We start from the raw sequence: 23,014 nt of genomic DNA, 5'->3' as shown, positions 1-23,014 counted from the left end.
CCATCCATCAGGTACAGTCTGCCTCTTGATCTAGAAATGCTGGGGAGGGGAGTCAGAGAAATATTAAACTTATTCTGTTGCAGATAATCTGATAATCTGTAAGTGGACTGGCACAGATCCTAGGTGTTTGAGAAGCCCCCAATAGCCTTTTATCTTGATTTAAAAGTAGTTTAGTTCTTGCTTCTTAATAATTGCATTGCAAAGAGTTCTTAGGATAAGAATAAGATAGAACATAATACTCAAAATATTATAATACTGTTATATAAATCAATGGCATGCTCTCACCTGGAATGCTGTATTTAGCTCATCTCCAAAAAGCTATAGCAGAAATTGCAGGAGCCAGAGACAAGTGACTAAACTGATTAAGGCTATGCTGTCACAGACTTCCAGTGTGATCTTGGGCAAGTCACTCAGGCCTGGTCTGCACTTAAAAGTTGGGTCAGCAGAACTATGGTGCTCAGGGTGTGAAAAATTCATACCTGTTAAACTTAAACCTGGGTCTTTTCCTGTTACAAAGTGCAAAGAGAGCACTCAACAGGGAGGAGGGATCGGAGCGCAGTATACACTTTCAGCAAGCAGGAGGCAAATATCTATTTGGCAGGATATCAGCACTCTTTTGACTCACTAATTTGCACACTGAGAGAGAAGATGGAAAGAAAAGATCTTAGAAAGCTGTCCTGCCGTGGAGGGCTTTGATCTTAGGGTTTTCTATAGCACCCATCACCATAGTATCTAGGCTAAACAAATTTTTGATTGTGTGTATGTTTATTTACAACATGTCAGATAATGTGGAGAGCCTGCAGATGTTATTCCCTGTAAAAGTAAAAAGTCAGTATCTAAAAATGTGAAATATAAACATTTAATGTTTCCCTGTTTGAGAACCCCTTATCGATAGTACTGTCAGCTGTGAAGAGTGCAAACTGATATACAAATATCTTGTTGTTCTATCTCAGTGTGTTTCAGGAGAATGAAATGTAATTAGGAACATTACATTTGTTTTAAAACTGTTTTAACACTCGCTAAACTTGAGAGAGAACATAAAAATGGCCATACTGGGTCAGACCAAAGGTCCATCTAGCCCAGTGTCCTGTCTTCCAACAGTGGCCAATGCCAGGTGCCCCAGAGGGAGTGAACTGAACAGGTAATCAAGTGTCCCCTGTCGCCCATTCCCAGCTTCTGGCAAACAGAGGCTAGGGACACCATTCTTGCCCATCCTGGATAATAGCCATTGATGGACCTGTCCTCCATGAATTTATCTAGTTCTTTTTTGAATCCTGTTATAGTCTTGGCCTTCACAATATCCTCGGACAAGGAGTTCCACAGGTTGAGTGTGCGTTGTGTGAAAAAATACTTCCTATTGTTTGTTTTAAACCTGCTGCCTATTAATTTCATTGGGTGACCCCTAGTTCTTGTGTTATGAGAAGGAGTAAATAACACTTCCTTATTTACTTTCTCCACACCAGTCACGATTTTATAGACCTCTATCATATCCCCAAGGCCGCCGAGAGCGGGTTCGGGCCCCGGTGAAAAAAATTTCTGGGCCCCCCAGCAAGGGCGGACCGGCTAAACAGGGCCGACAAGGGGGGGGGGGAAGCCGGGCCCTGGGCCTCCTTCCAGACCACCAGGCCCCAGTAATTTGTACCGGCTTCTCTCCCTCCCCCCTCTCGTCGACCCTGCATATCCCTCCTTAGTCGGCTTTTTTCCAAGCTGCAAAGTCACAGTCTTATTAATCTCACCTCATATGTCCTTTTCTGAACCTTTTCTAATTCCAATATATCTTTTTTTGAGATGGGGCGACCACATCTGCACACAGTATTCAAGATGTGGGCGTACCATGGATTTATATAGAGGCAATATATTTTCTGTCGTCTTACACTGCTCTACAGCCGAAATGCTTCTGAAATAAATGTAGTCAAACTTTACTAATTCTGGGTCACTGAGAACGAAAATGATGCTTAAAATTGTTGATTGGCTCTAGTTTTCAAGATATGCTATTGGGTCAGTATATACAACCCTTGACTTGGGAATGGCGGAGGATAAGTGAGTTATAAAGGGAAGGGATCTCAATTTAAACCAGAAATGACTAAAATACATCTTTGACTGGATCTATGAATAAATCTATGACTGGGTTTGGACAGTACTTGCTTTTTAGGCAAACAATGAATGATGCAATCTGAAGCTGGTATTGCGTCATACATGATATGAATTACATCATGTTATTCCTAGAAGTCATGGATGATGCAATCATAACGAAGCTTACATCACTCTGCTGAACAAATTGCCCTATATCAGCTCTAGAAATCATACAGTATCGTGCTCTCTTATTTGTCAGTTTTTGATTTTGCAAAGGGACACATTTCTGTTTAGCCAAAGTGAGCAGAGATGCCTCGTACTTGTGTGAACAGTGCAGATAACTTCTACTATGTTTGTGGTGAAGTGACTTTTGCATCACAAAAGTGCAGTATAGCCACTATGGTTAAGAAAGCCTATCACCTTTATTTTGGCTGCAAAATTGGAGATCAGGACAAGAGGGGGGCCCCACACATATGCTGCAACACTTGTGCAACAAATCTTCGCCAGTGGTTGAACAGGAAAAGGAAATGATTTGGAGAGAGCCAACAGATCATACCAGCAATTGTTACTTCTGCATGGTGCCTCCAACTGGGAAAGTTGTGTCAAAGAAGAAAAAGTAGACTGTGCATTATCCAAACATTCCATCAGCTATACGCCCAGTACCCCATCGAGAAGGACTGCCGGTTCCTGATGCACCAGAATCATTCTCACTTGAGTCAGACGAGGAAGAGGATGAAACTTCTGGTCCTGAACCATCAATGTCACAGGACCCACATTTTGTCTCATCCTCCTCCTCTGAACCACACCTCATAACACAAGGAGAACTGAATGACCTTGTCAGGGATTTGGAACTACCCAAGAGTAAGGCGGAGCTCTTGGGCTCCAGATTACAGCAATGGAATCTCCTGGCAGGTGATGTTAGGGTTTCCATGTTCCGTGACCGTCAAAAGGATCTTGTCCCATTCTTCTTCATGGAAGGTGATCTTGTAGCCTGCAACAACATCGATGGTGTGATGGCAGCCCTCAACATAGTTCACGATCCAGATGAGTGGAGACTGTTCATTGATTCATCCAAGACGAGTCTTAACACTGTTTTACTGCATAATGGCAATGTTTTGCCATCAATTCCAGTTGGTCATGCAATCCATATGAAGGAAACCTATGACAGCATGAAACAACTTTTGAGGTGCATAAACTATGACCAACATCAGTGGCAGCTTTGTGGCGATTTGAAGGTTGTTGCTCTCTTGCTTGGTCTGCAGACTGGATACACAAAGTACTGCTCTTTTCTCTGTGAATGGGATAGTCGTGCAAGAGATTCCCACTACGTCAAGAAAGATTGGCCACTCCGACAGTCATTGGAGCCTGGGAGGAAAAGTGTTCAGCATCCACCTCTTGTTGAATCAAGGAAGATTTTGTTACCACCCTTACACATCAAGCTGGGTCTGATGAAGAACTTTGTCAAGGCCATTGACAAAACACAAGCAGCTTTCAAGTACCTCCGTGGAAAATTTCCAAGGCTAAGTGAAGCTAAGCTAAAGGAAGGTGTCTTTGTTGGTCCTCAGATTCGTGAACTTCTTCGAGATGATGCATTTGACCATGCACTGCGTGGCAAGGAAAAGACGGCATGGAAAGCCTTCCAGTTAGTGGCAATAAATTTTCTCGGAAACAACAAGGCAGACAACTACAGGTTGTTGGTGGAAAACCTCCTCAAGGTATCCAAAAGCCTTGGTTGCAACATATCACTAAAGATACATTTTTTGCACTCTCATCTAGATTTTTTTCCACCGAACTGCGGAGCAGTGAGCGACGAGCATGGTGAGTGATTTCACCAGGACATTGCAACAATGGAGAAACGCTATCAGGGCAAATGGAGCCCATCAATGCTTGCAGACTATTGCTGGACAGTGACAAGAGATTCTCCATTTAATGAATACAGAGACATGCCAAGAAGCGCCGAGTAGACACTGAATAGGACTAAACTATGTACAGAATAGTTTTTTGCCTTTTGTTTCATAATAAATTTTATTTATATAACCCTTTTGCTGATTTTTAAAGTGTTACATAAACAGAACAGGTGAAATATTATCATGTAAAGCAACCATAAACACATGAAAAGACCTAGGTTTACAATTTATGATTAAAATTCTACTATCTACACAATATACATAGTCATAAAATGTAAAAACTTAAATATCTTAGAAACAGTAGCCAATCAGTTGTTTTAATTGTCATATTTGAATTCAGCACATCAAAATACATAATAAATAGCACATTTTATCTCTGAAGCAGACGACTTCTCAAAAATTGTAGACCAGTGTTACCTATCCCTTTCTTAATGATTCCCAACATTCTGTTCGCTTTTTTGACTGCCGCTGCACGGTGAGTGGATGTTTTCAGAGAATTATCCACAGTGACTCCAAGATCTCTTTCTTGAGTGGTAACAGCTAATTTAGACCCCATCATTTTATGTGTATAGTTAAGATTATATTTTCCAATGTGCATTACTTTGCATTTATCAACACTGAATTACATCTGCCATTTTGTTGCCCAAACACCCAGTTTTGAGAGATCCTTTTGTAGCTCTTAACAGTCTTCCCGGGACTTAACTATCTTGAGTGTTTGTATCATCTGCAAATTTTGCCATGTCACTGTTTACCCCTTTTTCCAGATAATTTATGAATATGTTGAATAGGACTGATCCCAGTACAGACCCCTGGGGACACCACTATTTACCGCTCTCCATTCTGAAAACTGACCATTTATTCCTACCCTTTGTTTCCTGTCTTTTAACCAGTTACCAATCCATGAGAGAACCTTCCCTCTTATCCCATGACTGCTTACTTTGCTTAAGAGCCTTTGGTGAGGGACCTTGTCAAAGGCTTCCTGAAAATCTAAATACACTATATCCACTGGATCCCCCTTGTCCACAAGCTTCTTGACCCCCTCAAAGAATTTTAGTAGATTGGTGAGGCATGACTTCCCTTTAGAAAAACCACCTTGACTATTCCCTAACAAATTATGTTCATCTGTGTATCTGACAATTTTGTTCTTTACCATAGTTTCAAACAGTTTACCCTGTACCGAAGTCAGGCTTACCGGCCTGTAATCGCCGGCATCACCTCTGGAGCCCTTTTTAAAAATTGCCATCACATTAGCTATCCTCCAGTCTTTTGGTAGAGAAGTTGAGACCCCACAAGAAGAGAGACCCCACAAGTAACAGAAATGAAAATCCTATGCTAATGGGGAAAATTCTCATTAAAATCATAGAAGATTAGGGTTGGAAGAGACCACAGGAGGTCATCTAGTCCAACCCCCTGCTCAAAGCAGGACCAACACCAACTAATTCATTCCAGCCAGGGCTTTGTCAAGCTGGGCCTTAAAAACCTCTAAGGATGGAGATTCCACCACCTCCCTAGGTAACCCATTCCAGTGCTTCACCACCCTCCTAGTGAAATAGTGTTTCCTAATATCCAACCTAGACCTCTCCCACTGCAACTTGAGACCATTGCTTCTTGTTCTGTCATCTGCCGCCATTGAGAACAGCCAAGTTCCATCCTCTTTGGAATCTCCCTTCAGGTAATTGAAGGCTATCAGGTCTCCCCTCACTCTTCTCTTCTGCAGACTAAACAAGCCCAGTTCTCTCAGCCTCTCCTCGTAAGTCATGTGTCCCAGCCCCCTGATCATTTTCATTGCCCTCTGCTGGACACTCTCCAATTTGTCTACATCCTTCCTGTAGTCGGGGGCCCAAAACTGGACACAGTACTACAGATGTGGCCTCACCAGTGCCGAATAGAGGGGAATAATCATTATTATTTTTCCTCAATCTGCTAGCAATGCTCCCCCTAATGCAGCCCAATATGCTGTTAGCCTTCTTGGCAACAAGGGCACACTGCTGACTCATATCCAGCTTCTCATCCACTGTAATCTCCAGGTCCTTTTGTGCAGAACTGCTGCTTAGCCAGTGAGTGCATGGGATTCTTCCGTCCTAAGTGCAGGACTCTGTACTTGTCCTTGTTGAATCTCATCAGATTTCTTTTGGCCCAATCCTCCAATTTGTCTAGGTCACTCTGGACCCTATCCCTACCCTCCAGCATATCTACCTCTCCCCCCAGCTTAGTGTCATCTGCAATCTTGCTGAAGGTGCAATCTATCCCATCATCCAGATCATTAATAAAGATGTTGAACAAAACCGGCCCCAGGACCGATCCCTGGGGTAGTCCACTTGATACCGGCTGCCAACTAGACATTGAGCCGTTGATCACTACCCATTGAGCCCGACAATCTAGTCAGCTTTCTATCCACTTTATAGTCCATTCATCCAATCCATACTTTTTTCACTTGCTGGCAAGAAAACCGGGGGAGACCATATCAAAAGATTTGCTAAAGATATATCACGTCCACTGCTTTCCCCATAGTCACAGAGCCAGTTATCTCATCATAGAAAGCAATCAGGACTATATGGGCAAGCATGACTTGCCCTTGATGAATCCATGTTGACAGTTCCTGAACACCTTCCTCTCCTCCAAGTGCTTCAAAATGGTTTCCTTGAGGACCTGCTCCGTGATTTTTCCAGGGACTGAGATGAGTCTGACCGGTCTGTAGTTCCCTGGATTCTCCTTCTTCCCTTTTTTAAAGATGGGCACTATATTTGCCGTTTTCCAATCATCCAGCACCTCCCCCGATCGCCACAAGTTTTCAAGGATAATGGCCAATGGCTCTGCAATCACATCAGCCAATTCCATCAGCACCCTCAGATGTATTCCCATCCTTTGGATGCATTCCCACCCTCGGATGCATTCCCTCCCAATTCTCTCAGCACCCTTGGATGCATCATTCCCGTACCTTTCAGTCTGCTCCTCTAAACATGGGCTCTCTCTCCTCCCTTTCCCAGTACTTTTAACAAGCAATTTGGGATTGAGGCACAGTGAGTTTCACACTGGCCTAGCAAGTTTTCACCTATGACATCACCCTTTTAGGTCATCAATTTTCTTCATAATTTAGTCTCTACCTTCCAGCCTAGCCAAACCTGTGTCACATTCCTGCTTGTTGCCAGGTGATGATGGCAGTAGGTGTATAAACTCTTCTCACATTGGGTTGAGTGTGTGGGCTCTTTTAGCTAGTGTGTGGGAGGGGAACATCCTACAGTGACTCCTGAATTTGAATCTCTGGCTTCACAATGCTTAATGTCACCACTCTAGACTGTGCAGTGGGCATATCCAGTTATATTTGTTTTGGTCTTCCCTGATGTAATAGAGGTGATGTATCCCTTTTCTTACTTGCATCATCAGTACGAAATGCTTTTCCATTCTCAGGGACCTGAAATGGTGTCAGTGCATCTCAGTTAATTTCTCGGGGGGGGGGGGGGGGGGGAGGTTGTTTTGTTTTTTGTTTGTGTTTTTTATAGTGCACACCCTATTAAAATCACATTATAGAATAAAAAGTGCATAACTGTTGTTTACCAAAGCTGTTCCTCTCACAATGACTCATTAAAGAAGGTGTTTTTGTTTCATGAGACAAAGGTTCCATATAAATGTAATAATGGAATAGAGCTATTCCCACAGAGCAGCTTTCTAGTCCATTTCTACTTTAACCTGTATGCCATAGTGTCTTAATTGACTTTTACCTAGCCCCGGTCTTAAGCATAAGCAAAGCAACTTCTGAACTAACCCTTATTCCTGTCTAGCAGTGGGGAAACAACTCACTGTGAGTTTCCAGCAGAGGGGAGGCAAATTATGGCCTCATTAGTCCCTTCCAACAGTTTGTGCCCAAGATTTGATTGGCCTCTTGCACATCCACAAGCTGGCCCTGATTATATCTTTGTCATTCTTCATCCAGATATGCATATTGTATTTTTTGGTTTGGCTTGGAACACTGAAAATGTTTGTGAGGTGGGTCTGTCAATCAGTTTCCTGGTGAATTCTTCTACAAGGTATCCTGCTGTGGGTCTTTGGCTTCCTTTGGATGCCTAGGTGAAATATTGTTGAACAGGGATATACTGGGCTGATGAAAACAGTAGTCATTTATGTTTCATGTTTGCCATCCCTATGCTCTTTTAAATGGAATTATAACCTTTGTAGGTATTATAAATAGGCTGGTTTGCAGCCCCATGTTTTGTATCAATGCTGGAACTTATCTTGGCAAGGGTGTGAGGGTACCACTCTTTCAAGCACGCTTGCAGAATATAGCTATACTATATCCAGGAGATCCTTTAACCACCTTCATTCTCCTCTATTAAATCCCCATCCTCTTCCATGTATAGTTCATAGCTACATTGTGGCATCAGATTCTGTGGCTGGAAAGGCTGCCACTGACTGTCCTCTCTTGTGACACTGCATTTAGACTAGCCACCAGAACTGTCCTTAATGGCTCTGCATCCTACTTCCTGACCTTCACTAGAGACTTATGCCAACCTTCTGAAAGTTGGATGACTGAAGTTGTGCACATGATGTTGGGCAGATTGTTTTCTGAGATGCTGAACAGTCACATCTCCTGCTTAAGCCAGGAGGAGGTGCACATACTCAGCGCTTCTGAAAATTAGGCCATGTAATGAAGGTATCTAAATATGTTTTTAGTGCCTAACTTGCAGCCCTGAAGTTTCACAGTTTTCCATTGAACATACACCTATTCTTTGTCAAGCCTGAGGTTGATGAGCTCTGCATGCAGTCACATACTGTAATAACTGCAAGACCAAGAGGCGGATTTTTAGTCAGACTTGTTCTCCACAACTGTTGTCCTTCGTTCCCAGCTCCATTCATACTTTGAAGGTGCCACTGATCTAGCATCAGAGGGGTAGCCATGTTAGTCTGGATCTGTTTAAAAAAAAAAAAAAAAAAAGGCAACAGAGAGTCCTGTGGCATGTAATGGAAATTTCCAGAGGTTAGGTCCTGTGATGGTGTTGCTGGTGTAGATATGTGGGCAGAGTTGGCAGAGTTTGTTGCATGGATCGGTTCCTGAGTTAGAGTTGTTATGGTGCGGACACCATCAGATCAAGATTAAACAAAGACTGTGAATGGCTGCCAACTACAAAAGCAGTTTCTCCTCCCTTGGTGTTCACACCTCAACTGCTAGCAGAGGACCTCACCCTCCCTGATTGAACTAACCTCGTTATCTCCAGACTGATTCTTGCCTGCATATTTATACTTGCCTCTGGAAATTTCCATTACATGCGTCTGACAAAGTGGGTATTCACCCACAAAAGCTTATGCTCCAATACATCTGTTAGTCTTAAAGGTGCCATAGGACAGGACTCTCTGTTGCTTTTTACTGATCTAGCAAGAAGCAGTGATTATGTATCCTAACATCTGTGAGATGCTTTTCCATAACAAACTCACCCCAACTCTACACAGCTGACAGAGAACTCTAAGCAGCTCTCTGAGTCAAAAGTTCCTGATTCTTTCCTCCTTCTCAACAGAGACCCCCCAACTAAACCCTGTGATTGAGCCTCTGTCCTGGATGCTGGGCACCTGGCTGTCAGACCCACCGGGAGATGGTGACTTCCCTATGATGAAGCCCTTTCAGTACCTGGAAGAGGTGCGCATCTCTCACGTGGGGCAGCCCATGCTGAACTTTTCGTAAGTCTAAAACTTAGTTTGTCATGGCAATACCTTTGAATGGAGTGTGCATAAACCCCAACAGGTTTACTGGCTGCACATAAAAAAAAAAAAGTGGTATAGTAAAAATATTCACCCATCGGATGAGAGGATATGATGGGATCTGACTGGGTGGCCTGATTTTTAGAGGTGCTGTGCAGTAACAGCTCCATTGCAACATATGCCTGGGTTACACACCTAAATCTGGCAATTGCTGTTCTTGATTAAACATTTATCTGCATTTCTGTTCACTTAAACGTTTACAAATCACTACACACCTCAATGGAAATGCAGAAATAAGTGGGCAGGCAGGGAGCATGACAATAATTTTAAGTGTGCACATGCTAGTGACCTGTTGCCAAAGGACCACAAGCAGTTAATAGAGCACATCCATGTGGTCCACAAAGTGCAAAGTTTTGAGAGCCAAGCAGCAGAGGACTTGGGAGGTTGGGCAAGAGAGTGGTTCCATGAGAGAGATTTATTTCAGAGTGGTCCAAAGAATCATTATATTTTGAATATCAGTAGGTTTTTAACTTTCTAGACACTTAAACTTGGTGTGTGTATGTACGTGTACATATGTAGCCACAAATTTACACTGGCCTAAGGCACGAGACAGACAATATTGTTAATGCTGAGATAGGCACTTTAATAAGATTATCCCTAGAGCTACTTGCTCTGCTTCACTGTAGAGCTTGTGCTATAAATTTTAACAAACAGTCCATGTGTCCTCACACAAGCAGCTATGAAGAGGCTGCTAGATCTGTCCATTTAAATCCTGGCAATTTGTCTATATTGTAGATAATGAAAAAAGTAGAGTGATTAAATGAAGTGTTTAGTAGGGCATATAGAGTAAAGAGCTAATTATTTAGCCATTTTGGACATGTAGGTTTAAGAAATTGTGTGCAAGGAAAAAAGATTTGGAGGAAGATAGATCTTTTAGCTAACATTTCAGTATTCATGTTAGTAAAAATAAGCTTTTTGCCTGCTTATTTTTGGGTGTGGATTACAAAGGTTATTGCTCTGACTGCAAGAGAAAGGAATAATTACAAGCTCTTAACATGGTGCAAAAGATGACACACACACCTAGACTACATGCAGTTTTTGTACTAATATAAATATGTTGGTTGGGGGTGATTTTTTTTTAACCAATATGATTTTACTGGTATAACCCCTAATGTGGATTCAGTTATACATGCAGTTATGCCCCGTACATGTATAGCTTTATTGCCCTTCCCATCCAGGAATAAGCTATACTGGTAGAAGCACATTCATACTAGTATAACTGCATTCCATTAGGAGAATTGTACCTCTTTAACTATACCGGTATAGTTAATGCAGTACAACTTTTGTGTCTAGATAAGGCCAAACAGGAGAAGTAACATGTTCATAAACAAAGGAGATTATTGATCAGAGTGCAACTGCAAACACACAAAACTTTCCACAGTAGGGAATTCCTGGAGCAGAATTAGCAAGAATTAGCTCAGAGGAAACCCCACCACCCCCATTTCATTTATACAAATGAGGGGTTGGAAATGCCATCTAGTGACGTGGGAAATAGGAAAGAAGTAGAAAAAGTATGCTTGGCTAGTCTGACAGTATTTAATTAATAATCAAAAGTGCAGGCAGACCCAGTGGTGTTACACACAAGACCCAGAGTAGGACTGATCAGAATACATAATTGCGGGGGCTGATGGAGACTACATATGTCTCCAAGTTGGTGTATTTGTGCTTTGTGGGGAAGAGCAAGGATTTAATGGCTCTTGTAGCCAGCCTTTCAAACTGGAAGATAGATGGTATAAGATCAGATATTTAATTGAGTAAGGAGGAGTATATAGGGTGGCCCCCAATCAGTGAAAGGGCAGAATTCCCAAGGATCCCTCTCAGCAAGTTCTTGTATTGAGAAGATGAGCTGTGGAAAATTCCAAGCATGAGCATGAAAAGCAAAGTATCTCCGTAAATGTTAGCTAGGCATAACATGATATATCTTATACAGGTTTAGAACTTCCACTGCTGAAATGCTGCCTTACTGCTGTGCCAACCACCGGTGCATCCATAGTGTGGAGACATTTTTTGTATTCTTCTATTCATAATGTAGGTACAGCTGGTGACCATACCATTGAATAAAGTATCATGCTCTTGGTGATGAGACTGGGCTGAATACCTTGCATTTTGCTACTCTTCCATAGTAGAAATCTGGTAGTTTTAGTATCCTGATTTCCCAACAGGTTTAATGCTTTCCATCCAGACACCAGGAAGCCAATGCACAGAGAATGTGGATTCATCCGCCTCAAACCTGACACTAACAAGGTGGCCTTCATCAGTGCCCAGAACACAGGTACTGGCCCGATACCCTACCAGTTTGCACTATTGCTTTAAATTTGGGTTCTGTGGGGGAGGGAAGAAGGGCCAGCAGTCTCCTACATCCATGCTTCAGAACATTATTGGACCTGTATGAGGTTTTCATTATAATCTGTTTTAATTGATAATCCAGCACCAGGAAGCAGTACTTCTACCTCTGGTATGAATGAGCTCCTGCACTGTGAAACCTGTTGTGAGTGACGAGTTGCCAGTGACTCATGTAGTGCTTTGGGAGAAGAACTAGGCCCCGGTTTTCTCCAAGGGCATCACAGGACTCTAAACTAGGATACCATTCCAGTCCTATGCTAGGTTAGGGGGTGTCCTCTTTTTGAATAGAACAATAAGTTGGATGGGGATGAAGCTCCCCAAAATACCTTCCAATTTCCATGCACAGCTTTATAAACAAAGGATGACTAAAAAAACTGAAAATCAAATACAGGTCTGGAGCCTTGAAGATAGCAGAAGACAAGCAGCCTGCCAAGTTAAATGTAAGGTGTAACATTTCCATTCCCTTGATAGTGTCCTTCTCTCCTCCACTACTCCCTACTTGAAACACAAGTGTTCTGGAAACTGTAGATCCCACTGTGGGTGTAGGTAGGCGCACACCCCAGTTCAAAACAGGAAATTGTGAGGATGCAACTCTTCCTATTACAGCTAGCATGTTATTTGGCTAATTGCCAGGTGACTCCTTAGAGACTTCCACAGGTCACATTTCTTTTAAAAAAGTTCTTACCTGTGTTAACAACACTCCAGCGGTCCACCTTATTCGGGTGCATCACAGAACTCAGAGCCCACCATGGCTTTAAGCCACCTTTGCACCCTCTCTATCCTGGGCTGCTCAGGTGCCCCTGGCATAATTTAGACAGTCCTAATTTACAGTGGCCTTCCCAGGCTGCTTAAAGGGGATAGAGCTGTGGTGAGAACTTCACCCAAATTATTAGAAGTGAAAGAATTTTAAAATCCAGTCAGCTTCTCAAATTGCATCTATAACTACCTAGCAGTCATCCGTTGAGCACTCTGTTAGCTCTCTATTGAACTGCACTTTCATGTTATTGATTCCACTATGAGTAATGGCACAGCATATCCTGGCAGGTGATTATATCATGTAGGCAGGGAGCAGTAGGTTTGCCCGTTTCTCTTTCAAATTGTTAACTAGGCTGTTTGCACTGGTAGATGCCAATAGGAAGAGCTGTGTACACTTATACAGACCTACATGTGTGGTTGCAGTATAGTTAGCCTTTTGTAGCTTATAATGATGTTAATAATATCCCTTCTCACTCCAGGTCTTGTGGAGGTGGAGGAAGGAGAGGTGAACGGACAGGAGCTGTCTATAGCTTCTCACTCTATAGCCAGGATCTCCTTTGCCAAGAAGCCCCATGTGGAGCAGGTGAGTGTCCTGGGGTTTGACACAACCATTCAGTTAGCTGTGATGAGTACCTGCCCAACATCGCATCGCCCCAGAGATGGCCAGTTAAGGAGATGCATTGAAAAACATCCTTTTAATCAAACAAACAAAAAAATCCACACACAAACTTTAAAATGTTCACAGAAATACTTCAGTCTCTTTCCTCTCTCATTTCCTCTGTAGTCTTCAGACGGTATTTATTTTTTCCCGTTGCTTTTAGGACATCAATAAGGCAGAGGAACTTCTGCCACTGAGGCATATCCCTACTGTGAGAAAAATGGCCCTGGAATCTTTGATTTCCAGGCAGAGCAGACAGGGTCTGTTTTGAAACTAAGAGACCCCAACATCATAAAATGCATGATAGTCAGTGTATCTGCCTTGAAATTGTAAGAGCTGAGTGGACCTAGAATTAGTTGTTGTTTTTTTTATTGCTGGTCTCTGTGATGTGAGAGTACACAAATGAGATATATTGGCACCAGATTTCCTTAGGGTGTTTAGTAGAGCTGCACTGGCACTCTGTAGAGAAGTCTAAGTGCTTTGTTTGTGATCCACAACTTTTTCATTTCAGGTTCTGCTCTCTTTCACTTGGGCTTTAGGGTTCCAATCCTCGGTAGACTATTCCCTTCATTGCTCCTCAAATAAAGCTGTGAAACTTTAGTTTACTTTCAATTAATACATTTTGGTACTGGGATGGGCCAAATTATGTACCTGGACAAACAAACAACTCTCATGTGGGACAACTGGGAGTTGTGGAAGTCCCTGAATGAGCCCTGGTTCTGTATTTATGAAATTTTCCAATGGGCTTCGGATCATGCCCATTATGTGTCAGTAGGATTCTCTCTCGACTTCAGTGGGCTTTGGATCAGACCCACAGAGACATGCACACAAACAATATACATAGAACACTAGCTACATTTAAAAACAAAAACCAACATTTTCCAAAGTGACCTTGCATCTAATAAACCTAGATCAGTGTTGTGATGGGTTCCCCCCGGGAGCTTGCATCTAATGAATCTAGATCAGGGTTGTGCCATCTGGAACTGGGGTACCACTGACCCTGACCCACAAGTCTGGGCTACCTTTACACTTTACTGCTATGACAGGCCCTCAAGCCCCTACCAGCACACATGCAGGTAGGGACACATCCAGCTGCAGCTACATACAGATGCTGAGATCATCTCTGCATGGGAAGGCTTCAGCTAAGGAACTGCCCAGCTACTCAAGTGCACACCCCCCTCTGGAGGGTAAATCCAAAATTATACCGTCTTGTGCTGCACAGGGAACTGTACATCGTAAGCTCATGAAATTCACCCCCTCTCTCAATATGGAGAGGAATATACACAACTTTCTGCCTCAAATTATGACTCCCACACACACTAGTTTTAAACAAAACAAAAATAAATTTATTAACTACAAAAGGTAGATTTTAAGTGATTATAAGATTTTAAGTGATTATAGGGGATAGCAAACAAATCAAAGCAGCAAGTTACCTAGCAAGTAAACAAAAATGCAATCTAAGCTTAATATACTAAAAAGATTGGATATGAGTAGCAAATTCTCACCCTAAATGATGATTTAAGCCAGCTGCCTGCTCTTAAGGGGCAAGCTGCACTTGCTTGCAGCTTAAAACCCCAGGTATTCCTTTCACAGGCTAGAAATCCCCCTAGCCTGGGTCCAGCACTCCCCCCCACCCCCAGTTCAGTCCTTGTTCCTCAGGTGTTTCCAAGAATCTTCTTTAGGTGGGGAGTCAGTGAAGAACCAAAATGTCACTCCCCTGCCTTAAAAGCTTTTGCATATGGTGTGAACCCTTTTTCTCCAAGCTTGGTTCCCACATCTTTCAGTGGAAAAACACTGGTATTCCAAGATGGAGTCCAGTACCATGTGGTCACATGCCCCCATAGTGTCATAACAGCCATGTTTGTAGTGTCCTCAGGAAGGCTCCCTGGGAAGGCTCCGGGGTGGGAGATTAGCTTCTTCTAGGACCCATTGTTCTCCCTAATGGTCCATTGATTGCATTTCCAGCCAGCCATTTTGCCTAGTGGGCGTTTCCCAGGTGTAAACGCATTTGTAATAGATACATAGACAATATTCCTAACTTCAGATACCAAAATGATACATGCATATGAATAGGGTAATTATATTCACTAAATCATAACTTTTTCAATGATATCTCACATGACTTGTCTTGTATAAAATACATCATAGTTATGCCATAATCATATCATAATATCTCTATGAAGAATATGGGATGCAGTGTTATGGTGTGGACCACAGTTTAGTTGAGAGATTGTGTGACTGTGAACAAGAGGGGGTGAAGATATTGCCAGCTTCCTTTCCCTCCTACACATTATACATTACTAGTGCAATGAGGAGACTGAATGCCTGTAGAAACACCTAGGAAGGAGGAAGAAGAAAAACCAGCATCATGTGACTGGAGCTTATAGTTTGGGAACCACTGTAAATGTTCCTTGGCTCTTCAGTGCCATCTTTGGTGCTCCCACCAAATCAGAACCACAGACAGTAAAATGTTTAATGCAAATGATTTTTCCAGATAAAGGCATTATGTTACTTGGGGAAATGGTTTTTTAGGGAAACTCTGGCTCCAAAATGAATGTAAGGTCCTGTCTATGCTTGAAACAGTGTTGAGGAACAGTTACTATGCAGTTATACCACCAGAAAGTTAAAACATGGACCCATTTTGTAGGATCTGTGCAATCTACCTATATTTTAAGGATCATGCTTAAGACACATCGTTAAGGTTGATTCCCCCCGCTGGCACTTTGAGTGTAGAAGTTGGGGTCCTGCAAGGATTTTAAAAATGAATACTGGCCGCTTCAGGCTTGTATTAAACTCCCAAGGTTACAGCTTTTTTCTGACCTTGGATGGGTAGATGCTGCCACCACCCAAGTGCAAAAACCCCTTTGAGAACCCAGGAAGGCGCACTTGGGAATTTCTTCCTGTGCGGTACCCTTAAGCCCTTTCACCCTGATAAAGAAAACAAAAGAAATTAGCTGTTGCCACCAGCTAATTAAACATTTAGCTGCTGCACAATCCTGTCTCTGTTCCTCTGTGTTCTGTATAAGACAGATAACAAGCAGCCTCCCCTATGACTTGAAGAGTGTGACAAAGCAGGAAAAAGTTTGCCCTTACGGTTCCTCTGGCTGTTCTAATAGGTTTGCAGTAACAAACATTTTGGGAAGTTGTGGCTTCAGTTGTCTGTGTGGGTATTTGGCAGGAAAAGTCCCAATTGCAGAATACCACGGGTGGGGGCACTATTCACAGGTCATTTATTCTGTCAGAGCCTTACCTATGCTTCACATCTCAGATTAAAGGAGATTAGAGGGAACAGTAAACAGAAAGAGGACAAGCAGTCCTGGGAAATAATTCTTCAGTACAGTGCCTAGCTCTGCACTTTGCTGCCATGCTCAGTTAGGGTCTGTCTTCACTGCAGAGTTCCCAGGCTCTTACTCCGGTGTTGGCCCTAACCCCCTTCCCATCTACACATACAACCCTCTCATTCAACTTTAGTGGTGCTTTCACGCCAGGCTAACTGGCCTGGCGGGGCGGGGTATGGGTTAGAGCGCAGGTTCAACTTGGCCTACTAATCTGCCACTTTGCAGTGTGGACACAAGCTAAATCACTTGGGCGCTCTTAGTTCTCCAGTGCTTTCCTTCTGAGCGCCTGGGGGAACTCTGAGAAAGGCAAGTTCTCCCACAATTCGCTGGGAAAGAATCATAGAGCAGTTCAGCTCACTACAGCACAAAGAACTAAGAGATGTGCCCCCAGAAGTCCTAGCCACAGCACCATGAGTACAGCACCAGTGAGGACCCAGTAATAGGGGTCTGGCTTTGCAGTGTGGCTGCTCACATCCAGGCTTGACTAACCCGAGTGTGGATCATTGGTATAACAGTGCAGAGAAGGTATACCCAAAGCATGAGACCAGAGCAGAAACTGACTAGGGAACAAAGCTCAAACCACTGAGATCTCTTATGTCATAGGCCAGGCACTACAGCAAGGAGGCTTGGAACTGCCAGAATGATAGCTGGCCCTGCTGTGTGAGGAAGCTTAGACTGCAGGATATATGGTACTGTGACTTGGGCTGTGCTGTGAGGGAACTCTCTGCCAAAGCCCTAGAGCTGGAGTTAATAGGACACTGCTGTGAGGAAGCTTACACTGCTGGAGTTAGTGCTGGCATATTGAGGGCACAGCAGGAGCCCTAACTGCTATTTGTGAAGTCGCAGTTGCAGAGTAACAGCAAGAAGCAAACCTAAAAACTGTCCAAAAATAATAAAAGGTACCAATCCAGTCTTGCATGTATTTTACTGTGAGCTATTGAATATTAAAGTTTAATTACTTCAGTATCTAAAATGTTTGAGATTGGATGTAGCTAGAGAAAAAGGTGTTAAGTATTGATAATACTCACTGACCACCTCTGACTACAGCAAACACAGTGCTATTTTATTCTGGACTTTAAGGATCAAACCTGCAGCCTGGCTTTAACTGATCTCACCTTAGTGCTGGCATAAAAATTGCAGTTGCAAATAACTGTGGGCCTAAATTTGTGCAGACACAGTCTGGGTCCTAGTGTGTGTAGTCTGATTTGCATGCACAAAATTGTACCCATAATTGTTCGGGCCTGCAAAAATGGAGACCAGTGTCTGAAAGACTGGCCTTGGCTATCACATCAAATTAAAAAGTTTAGAGGAGTTTTTAAAACTAAGGGCTGGGAGAAAGCCGACAGGTGTGGAGGAACACGCAGTTCAGACAGACACATCTCTTAGGGGATGATTTATTAAAGGGGATACTGTATAGCCTAGTAAAGAGGAGAGGCTAGAAGTTGATAAAGTACAAGTAGGAGCAGAAGAGAGAGAGTGAGTCAGATGAAAGAATCCCATTCAATTACATCACATGAAGGCAGACAAACTAAATATTGACAGATTTTATAAGTGCTTATATACAAATGAGAGAAGTCTAAATACTAAGATGAGTGAACTTGAGTGCCTAGTATTAAATGAGAATATTGAGAATAATAGGCTTCACAGAAACTTGGAACAATGATAATCAATGGGACACGGTAATATACAGGATACAAAATATATAGAAATGACAGAGTAAGTCATGCTGTCAGGGGAGTATGAAAGAAAGCAGATAAAAGTATAGTAAAAATCTTAAATGAATCAAACAGTACCATAGAAACTCTATGGATAGAAATTCCATACTATAAGAGTATGGCAGTAGGATGGTGACTGTGATTGGGAAATGCTTGGGGAGATTACAGAGGCTACAAAAAAGAAAACCCAACAACAATTTCTAGAAACCATTAATGACTGCTTCATGGATCAGGTAGTCCTGGGGAGAGGCAATTCTTGATTTAGTCCTAAGGATCTGGTCTAAGAGGTGAATATAGCAGAACCGCTGAGTAATAGCAACCATAATGTAATTAAATTTAACATCCTTGCAGGGTGGAAAACACCAAAGAAACCCACCACACAAGGAAGTACTTCTTCACACAATGCACAGTCACCCTGTGGAACTTGTTGCCAGAGGATGTTATGAAGGCCAGAAGTATAACTGAGTTCAAAAAAGAATTAGATAAGTTCATGGTGGATAATACCATCCATGGTTAATAACCAAGATGGTCAGGGACTCAACCCAATGCTCTGGGTGTCCCTAGACCTCTGACTGCTACAAGGTGAGACCGGATGACAAGGGATGGATCACTCAATAATTGCCCTGTTCTATTCACTCCCTCTTAAGCATCTGGCATTAACCACTGTTGGATGACATACTGGGCTAGGGAGACCATTGGTCTGAGCCAGTGTGGCCATTCTTATGAATTATCTCCCCGGTGCCGATATTTAAGAGCTGCTGTCATCTTTCTAGTTATCTGATTTCTTTATTCTTAGTGATTTATAGAGCTCTTATCATCATGGCACCTGAGTGCTTACAAAATTTTGAAATAAAATAGGTAGAACTACTCAATCGCTGCTGCTGGCTGAAATATTGGCAGCCATATTGTCAGGAGGGGAGGGGGGAAATTGGCATACAGATTAATAAAATAAGTGTCTTACTTCATTCCCTGAAGTTTGTACAACTCTGCCAAGGAATAGGAATTCCAGAAGTGAGGAATTCCTATTCCGTGGCAGAGTTGTACAAACCCGTTAAGAGAGTTCACAAGAGTTCAGTCCCAAGCTCTGAAAGTTAAAATCAGCTGAGAGACTCTTATTGACGTGTTGGGGGTCTAAGGCAAGAGATGGTTCCTCAGGTACTTGGCTCCCAGACCATTCAGAGTTTTAAAATGATCACCAACACCTTGACTTTCACCTGGAAACAAACAGAAGCTCAGTGCAAAGACAAGTGTGAGCATTGTATTCTTTTGGCTGTTTATTCCACTCAAGAGGCTGGCGGCTAAATTCTGTACCAGCTAGAGCTTCTGTTATAGAAGTGGTCCTAAGTACAGCTCATTACTGTAGTTTTGCAGAAAGCTGACTAAGGCATAGGTCATAGAATCATAGAATAATCGTAGGGTTGGAAGAGACCTCAGGAGATCATCTAGTCCAATCCCCTGCTCAAAGTAGGACCAACACTAACTAAATCATCCCAGCCAGGGCTTTGTCAAGCCGGGCCATAAAAACCTCTAAGGATGGAGATTCCACCACTTCCCTAGGTAACCTATTCCAGTGCTTCACGACTCTCCTAGTGAAATAGTGTTTCCTAATATCCAACCTAGACCTCCCCCACTGCAACTTGAGACCATTGCTTCTTGTTCTGTCATCTGTCACCACTGAGAACAGTCTAGCTCCATCCTCTTTGGAACCCCCCTTCAACTAGTTGAAGGCTTCTATCAAATCCCCCCTCACTCTTCTCTTCTGCAGACTAAATAACCCCAGTTCCCTCAGCCTCTCCTTGTAAGTCATGTATCCCAGCCCCCTAGTCATTTTCGTTGACCTCCGCTGGACTATCTCCAATTTGTCCACATCCCTTCTGTAGTGGGGGGACCAAAACTGGACGCAATACTCCAGGTGTGGCCTCACCAGTGCCAAATAGAAGGGAATAATCACTTCCCTTGATCTGCTGGCAATGCTCCTACTAATAGAGCCAAATATGCTGTTGCCCTTCTTGGTAACAAGGGCACACTGCTGACTCATATCCAGCTTCTCATCCACTGTAATCCCCAGGTCCTTTTCTGCAGAACTGCTGCTTAGCCAGTTGGTCCCCAGCTTGTAGCGGTACATGGGATTCTTCCTTCCTAAGTGCAGGACTCGGCACTTGTCCTTGCTGATCCTCATCAGATTTCTTTTGGCCCAGTCCTCTAATTTGTCTAGGTCTCTCTGAACCCTATCCCTACCCTCCTGCATATCTACCTCCCCCACAGCTGAGTGTCATCTGCAAACTTGCTGAGGGTGCAATTAATCCCATCATCTAGATCATTAATAAAGATGTTGAACAAAACCAGCCCCAGGACCGACCCCCGAGGCATTCTGCTTGATACCAGTTGCCAACTAGATATCAAGCCATTGATCACTACCCATTGAGCCCAACAATCTAGCCAGCTTTCTATCCACCTTATAGTCCATTCATCCAATCCATACTTTTTTAACTTGATGACTGTTACTAGGTCTGCATTAGAGAGGAGCAGTTGCAGTTTCCTAGCTAGATACAAAGGATAAAAGTCACTGCAGTCCTTGTGACCAGGTTTGTCTCTGTAGCACTCCCTTGTGGCCTATCAGGGCACAACTCACCCAGCCGTGGGCCTTTTCTGGTAGGTTGCTGTCTCTTCCAAGGTTCGATGTAGCTGTGCTTTCACAAGACACCACCCTTCTATTCAGGGCTTGTTTGCAAACAGTCAGTACTTCAGCTGGTCCCTCAGGGTCTGGTCATCCCTTGTCCAACTGGCAAGCTAGCCCAGTCTCTGGGCTACAACCAGGCATCTCTCATATCAGGAGAAGGAGAGCACTACACTCCTTTCTACTCTGCCCTGAATGGGCCTACGTCTTCTCCTTTTAACTTCCCTCTCCATGCCTGATACCTGCTGCAAGTGTAATAGGGTGGGGCCAATTGGTCCACAGGCTCTCATTAACCCTCTCATTGCCAGTGTGGAGCCTGTCTGCTCTATCACTGTCACCTTTGCAGAGAGCCCTGGGGTAGCAATAGTCCCAAATCTGTGAGCCATTTCGGTGAGGGCATTCATCCTCAGTTGACAGCATAGATCTTACTCTTGCTTATTCCTCCAGATGCTTCTTCTAGCTTGGAAGCATCACTTATGTACAGTGAATCACCTTCAACATTTCAATCCCCACCAACTTGGTCAGTCACTCGGGGAGTGATGACACTGTACTAACTGTGTTGAAAAGGAGACATACAGCTGACTATCATCAGCACTTCAATGACTCCACAATTCTAAAGGTTGTACAGGTCTCAGTCCTGACAAATGTTCTGTTTAATAGTGCTGCTGATACATCATTATTTTTTCTGCTTCTTTTGATTAGTAGAGCCTTCTTAGTTCACCTACTACTGCCACTTATTTCTCATCTGAAATCTGTATACTTTGACATCAAAACCCTTTTGACAGAAGCTAATTGTGAGGTCACAAATGATTGCATTGTGACTTCAGGTGAGAAATAGGTGGCTGGAGAAGCCAAAAATAGCAAAGATTCTGGTTTTTTACCTTTTGTATTTCTCATTTGCTCAAACCATGAACAGAATTATGTCAGATGAGAATTACTGTCAAACTTTCCATTGGGCATCAGCAAGTCATTAATCTATCTGGGCCACAATTAACATTTTATATCGAGAGACACACCAAATGGGGGAGGGGAATGATATTTACAGGTTTTTTAAAAGCTAAAAAACACATTTTCAACAGTTGAGATTTCAAAGTGATTCCTGAACTGTCAGAAGAGGTAGGGCCAAAGCTGAAAAAGAAAACGTTTATATTCTCCTCAGAGTGGCTGTGGAAAAGATTGATTTCTAAATATTTTTACTTTTTTTAAAAGCTGTTTGTTAAAACCTACATACAAAATCTTAACAATCCTGTATATGGAGAACAGCATTACTAAGCCAAAGGCTTTACATATCCATCATTACTTTATACTGTGTGTAAACAGCTGGGGCTCACAAGAAGAAACTTGCTCATTAGAACTTCCCCTGGATGCATGCCCTTGAAAAACTGATGTACTGAACCCAATTTACTTAGCCTAGAATGCTGAAGGTGTGTTATTCTTTGGGGGTGATTGTGTTTGTAAAGTAGCTCAACAGTCTCTTCCTTGCTTTGGTACAAGAGTAATAAAACAAGGTGATGCACGTGAAATGGAGCTCATGTAGCACAGATCTCTGGGGGATCACTGCTTCTGGGCCACTCTCCTATCCCGTAGGCCTGGTATACCTAAAAATTAGATGGTTCTAGCTACATTGTACAGGGCTGTGAACATGTCATGCCCTGTGCAACAGAGTTAGTTCAACCTAGCCTTCACTGTAGATGCAGCTCGGTCAACGGAAGAATTCTTCCATTGATCTAGCTACTGCCTCTTGGAGGGGTGGATTACCTACACAAACAGAAATCCACTTTCTTCAACATAGGAAACAC

General features: G+C 42.9%; 2 protein-coding genes across 3 annotated transcripts in view; both read left to right on the top strand.

The window, feature by feature from the left end:
• The window catches only part of STK25 (serine/threonine kinase 25), a 194,798-nt gene that overhangs the window by 39,649 nt on the left and 132,135 nt on the right, over window positions 1–23,014 (top strand). The gene's annotated exons all lie outside the window — the stretch shown is intronic.
• The window catches only part of THAP4 (THAP domain containing 4), a 69,593-nt gene that overhangs the window by 36,951 nt on the left and 9,628 nt on the right, over window positions 1–23,014 (top strand). For both annotated transcript variants that reach the window (XM_054039888.1, XM_054039889.1), the window contains 3 exons: window positions 9,488–9,647; window positions 11,891–12,000; window positions 13,307–13,410. In XM_054039888.1, the coding sequence (XP_053895863.1) occupies window positions 9,488–9,647; window positions 11,891–12,000; window positions 13,307–13,410 (374 nt within the window). The remainder of the gene's footprint in view (window positions 1–9,487; window positions 9,648–11,890; window positions 12,001–13,306; window positions 13,411–23,014) is intronic.

This window comes from Malaclemys terrapin, chromosome 9 (genome assembly GCF_027887155.1).
Source record: "Malaclemys terrapin pileata isolate rMalTer1 chromosome 9, rMalTer1.hap1, whole genome shotgun sequence".
Classification (NCBI taxonomy): domain Eukaryota; kingdom Metazoa; phylum Chordata; order Testudines; family Emydidae; genus Malaclemys; species Malaclemys terrapin.
This window is presented reverse-complemented; position numbering and strand designations above follow the sequence as displayed.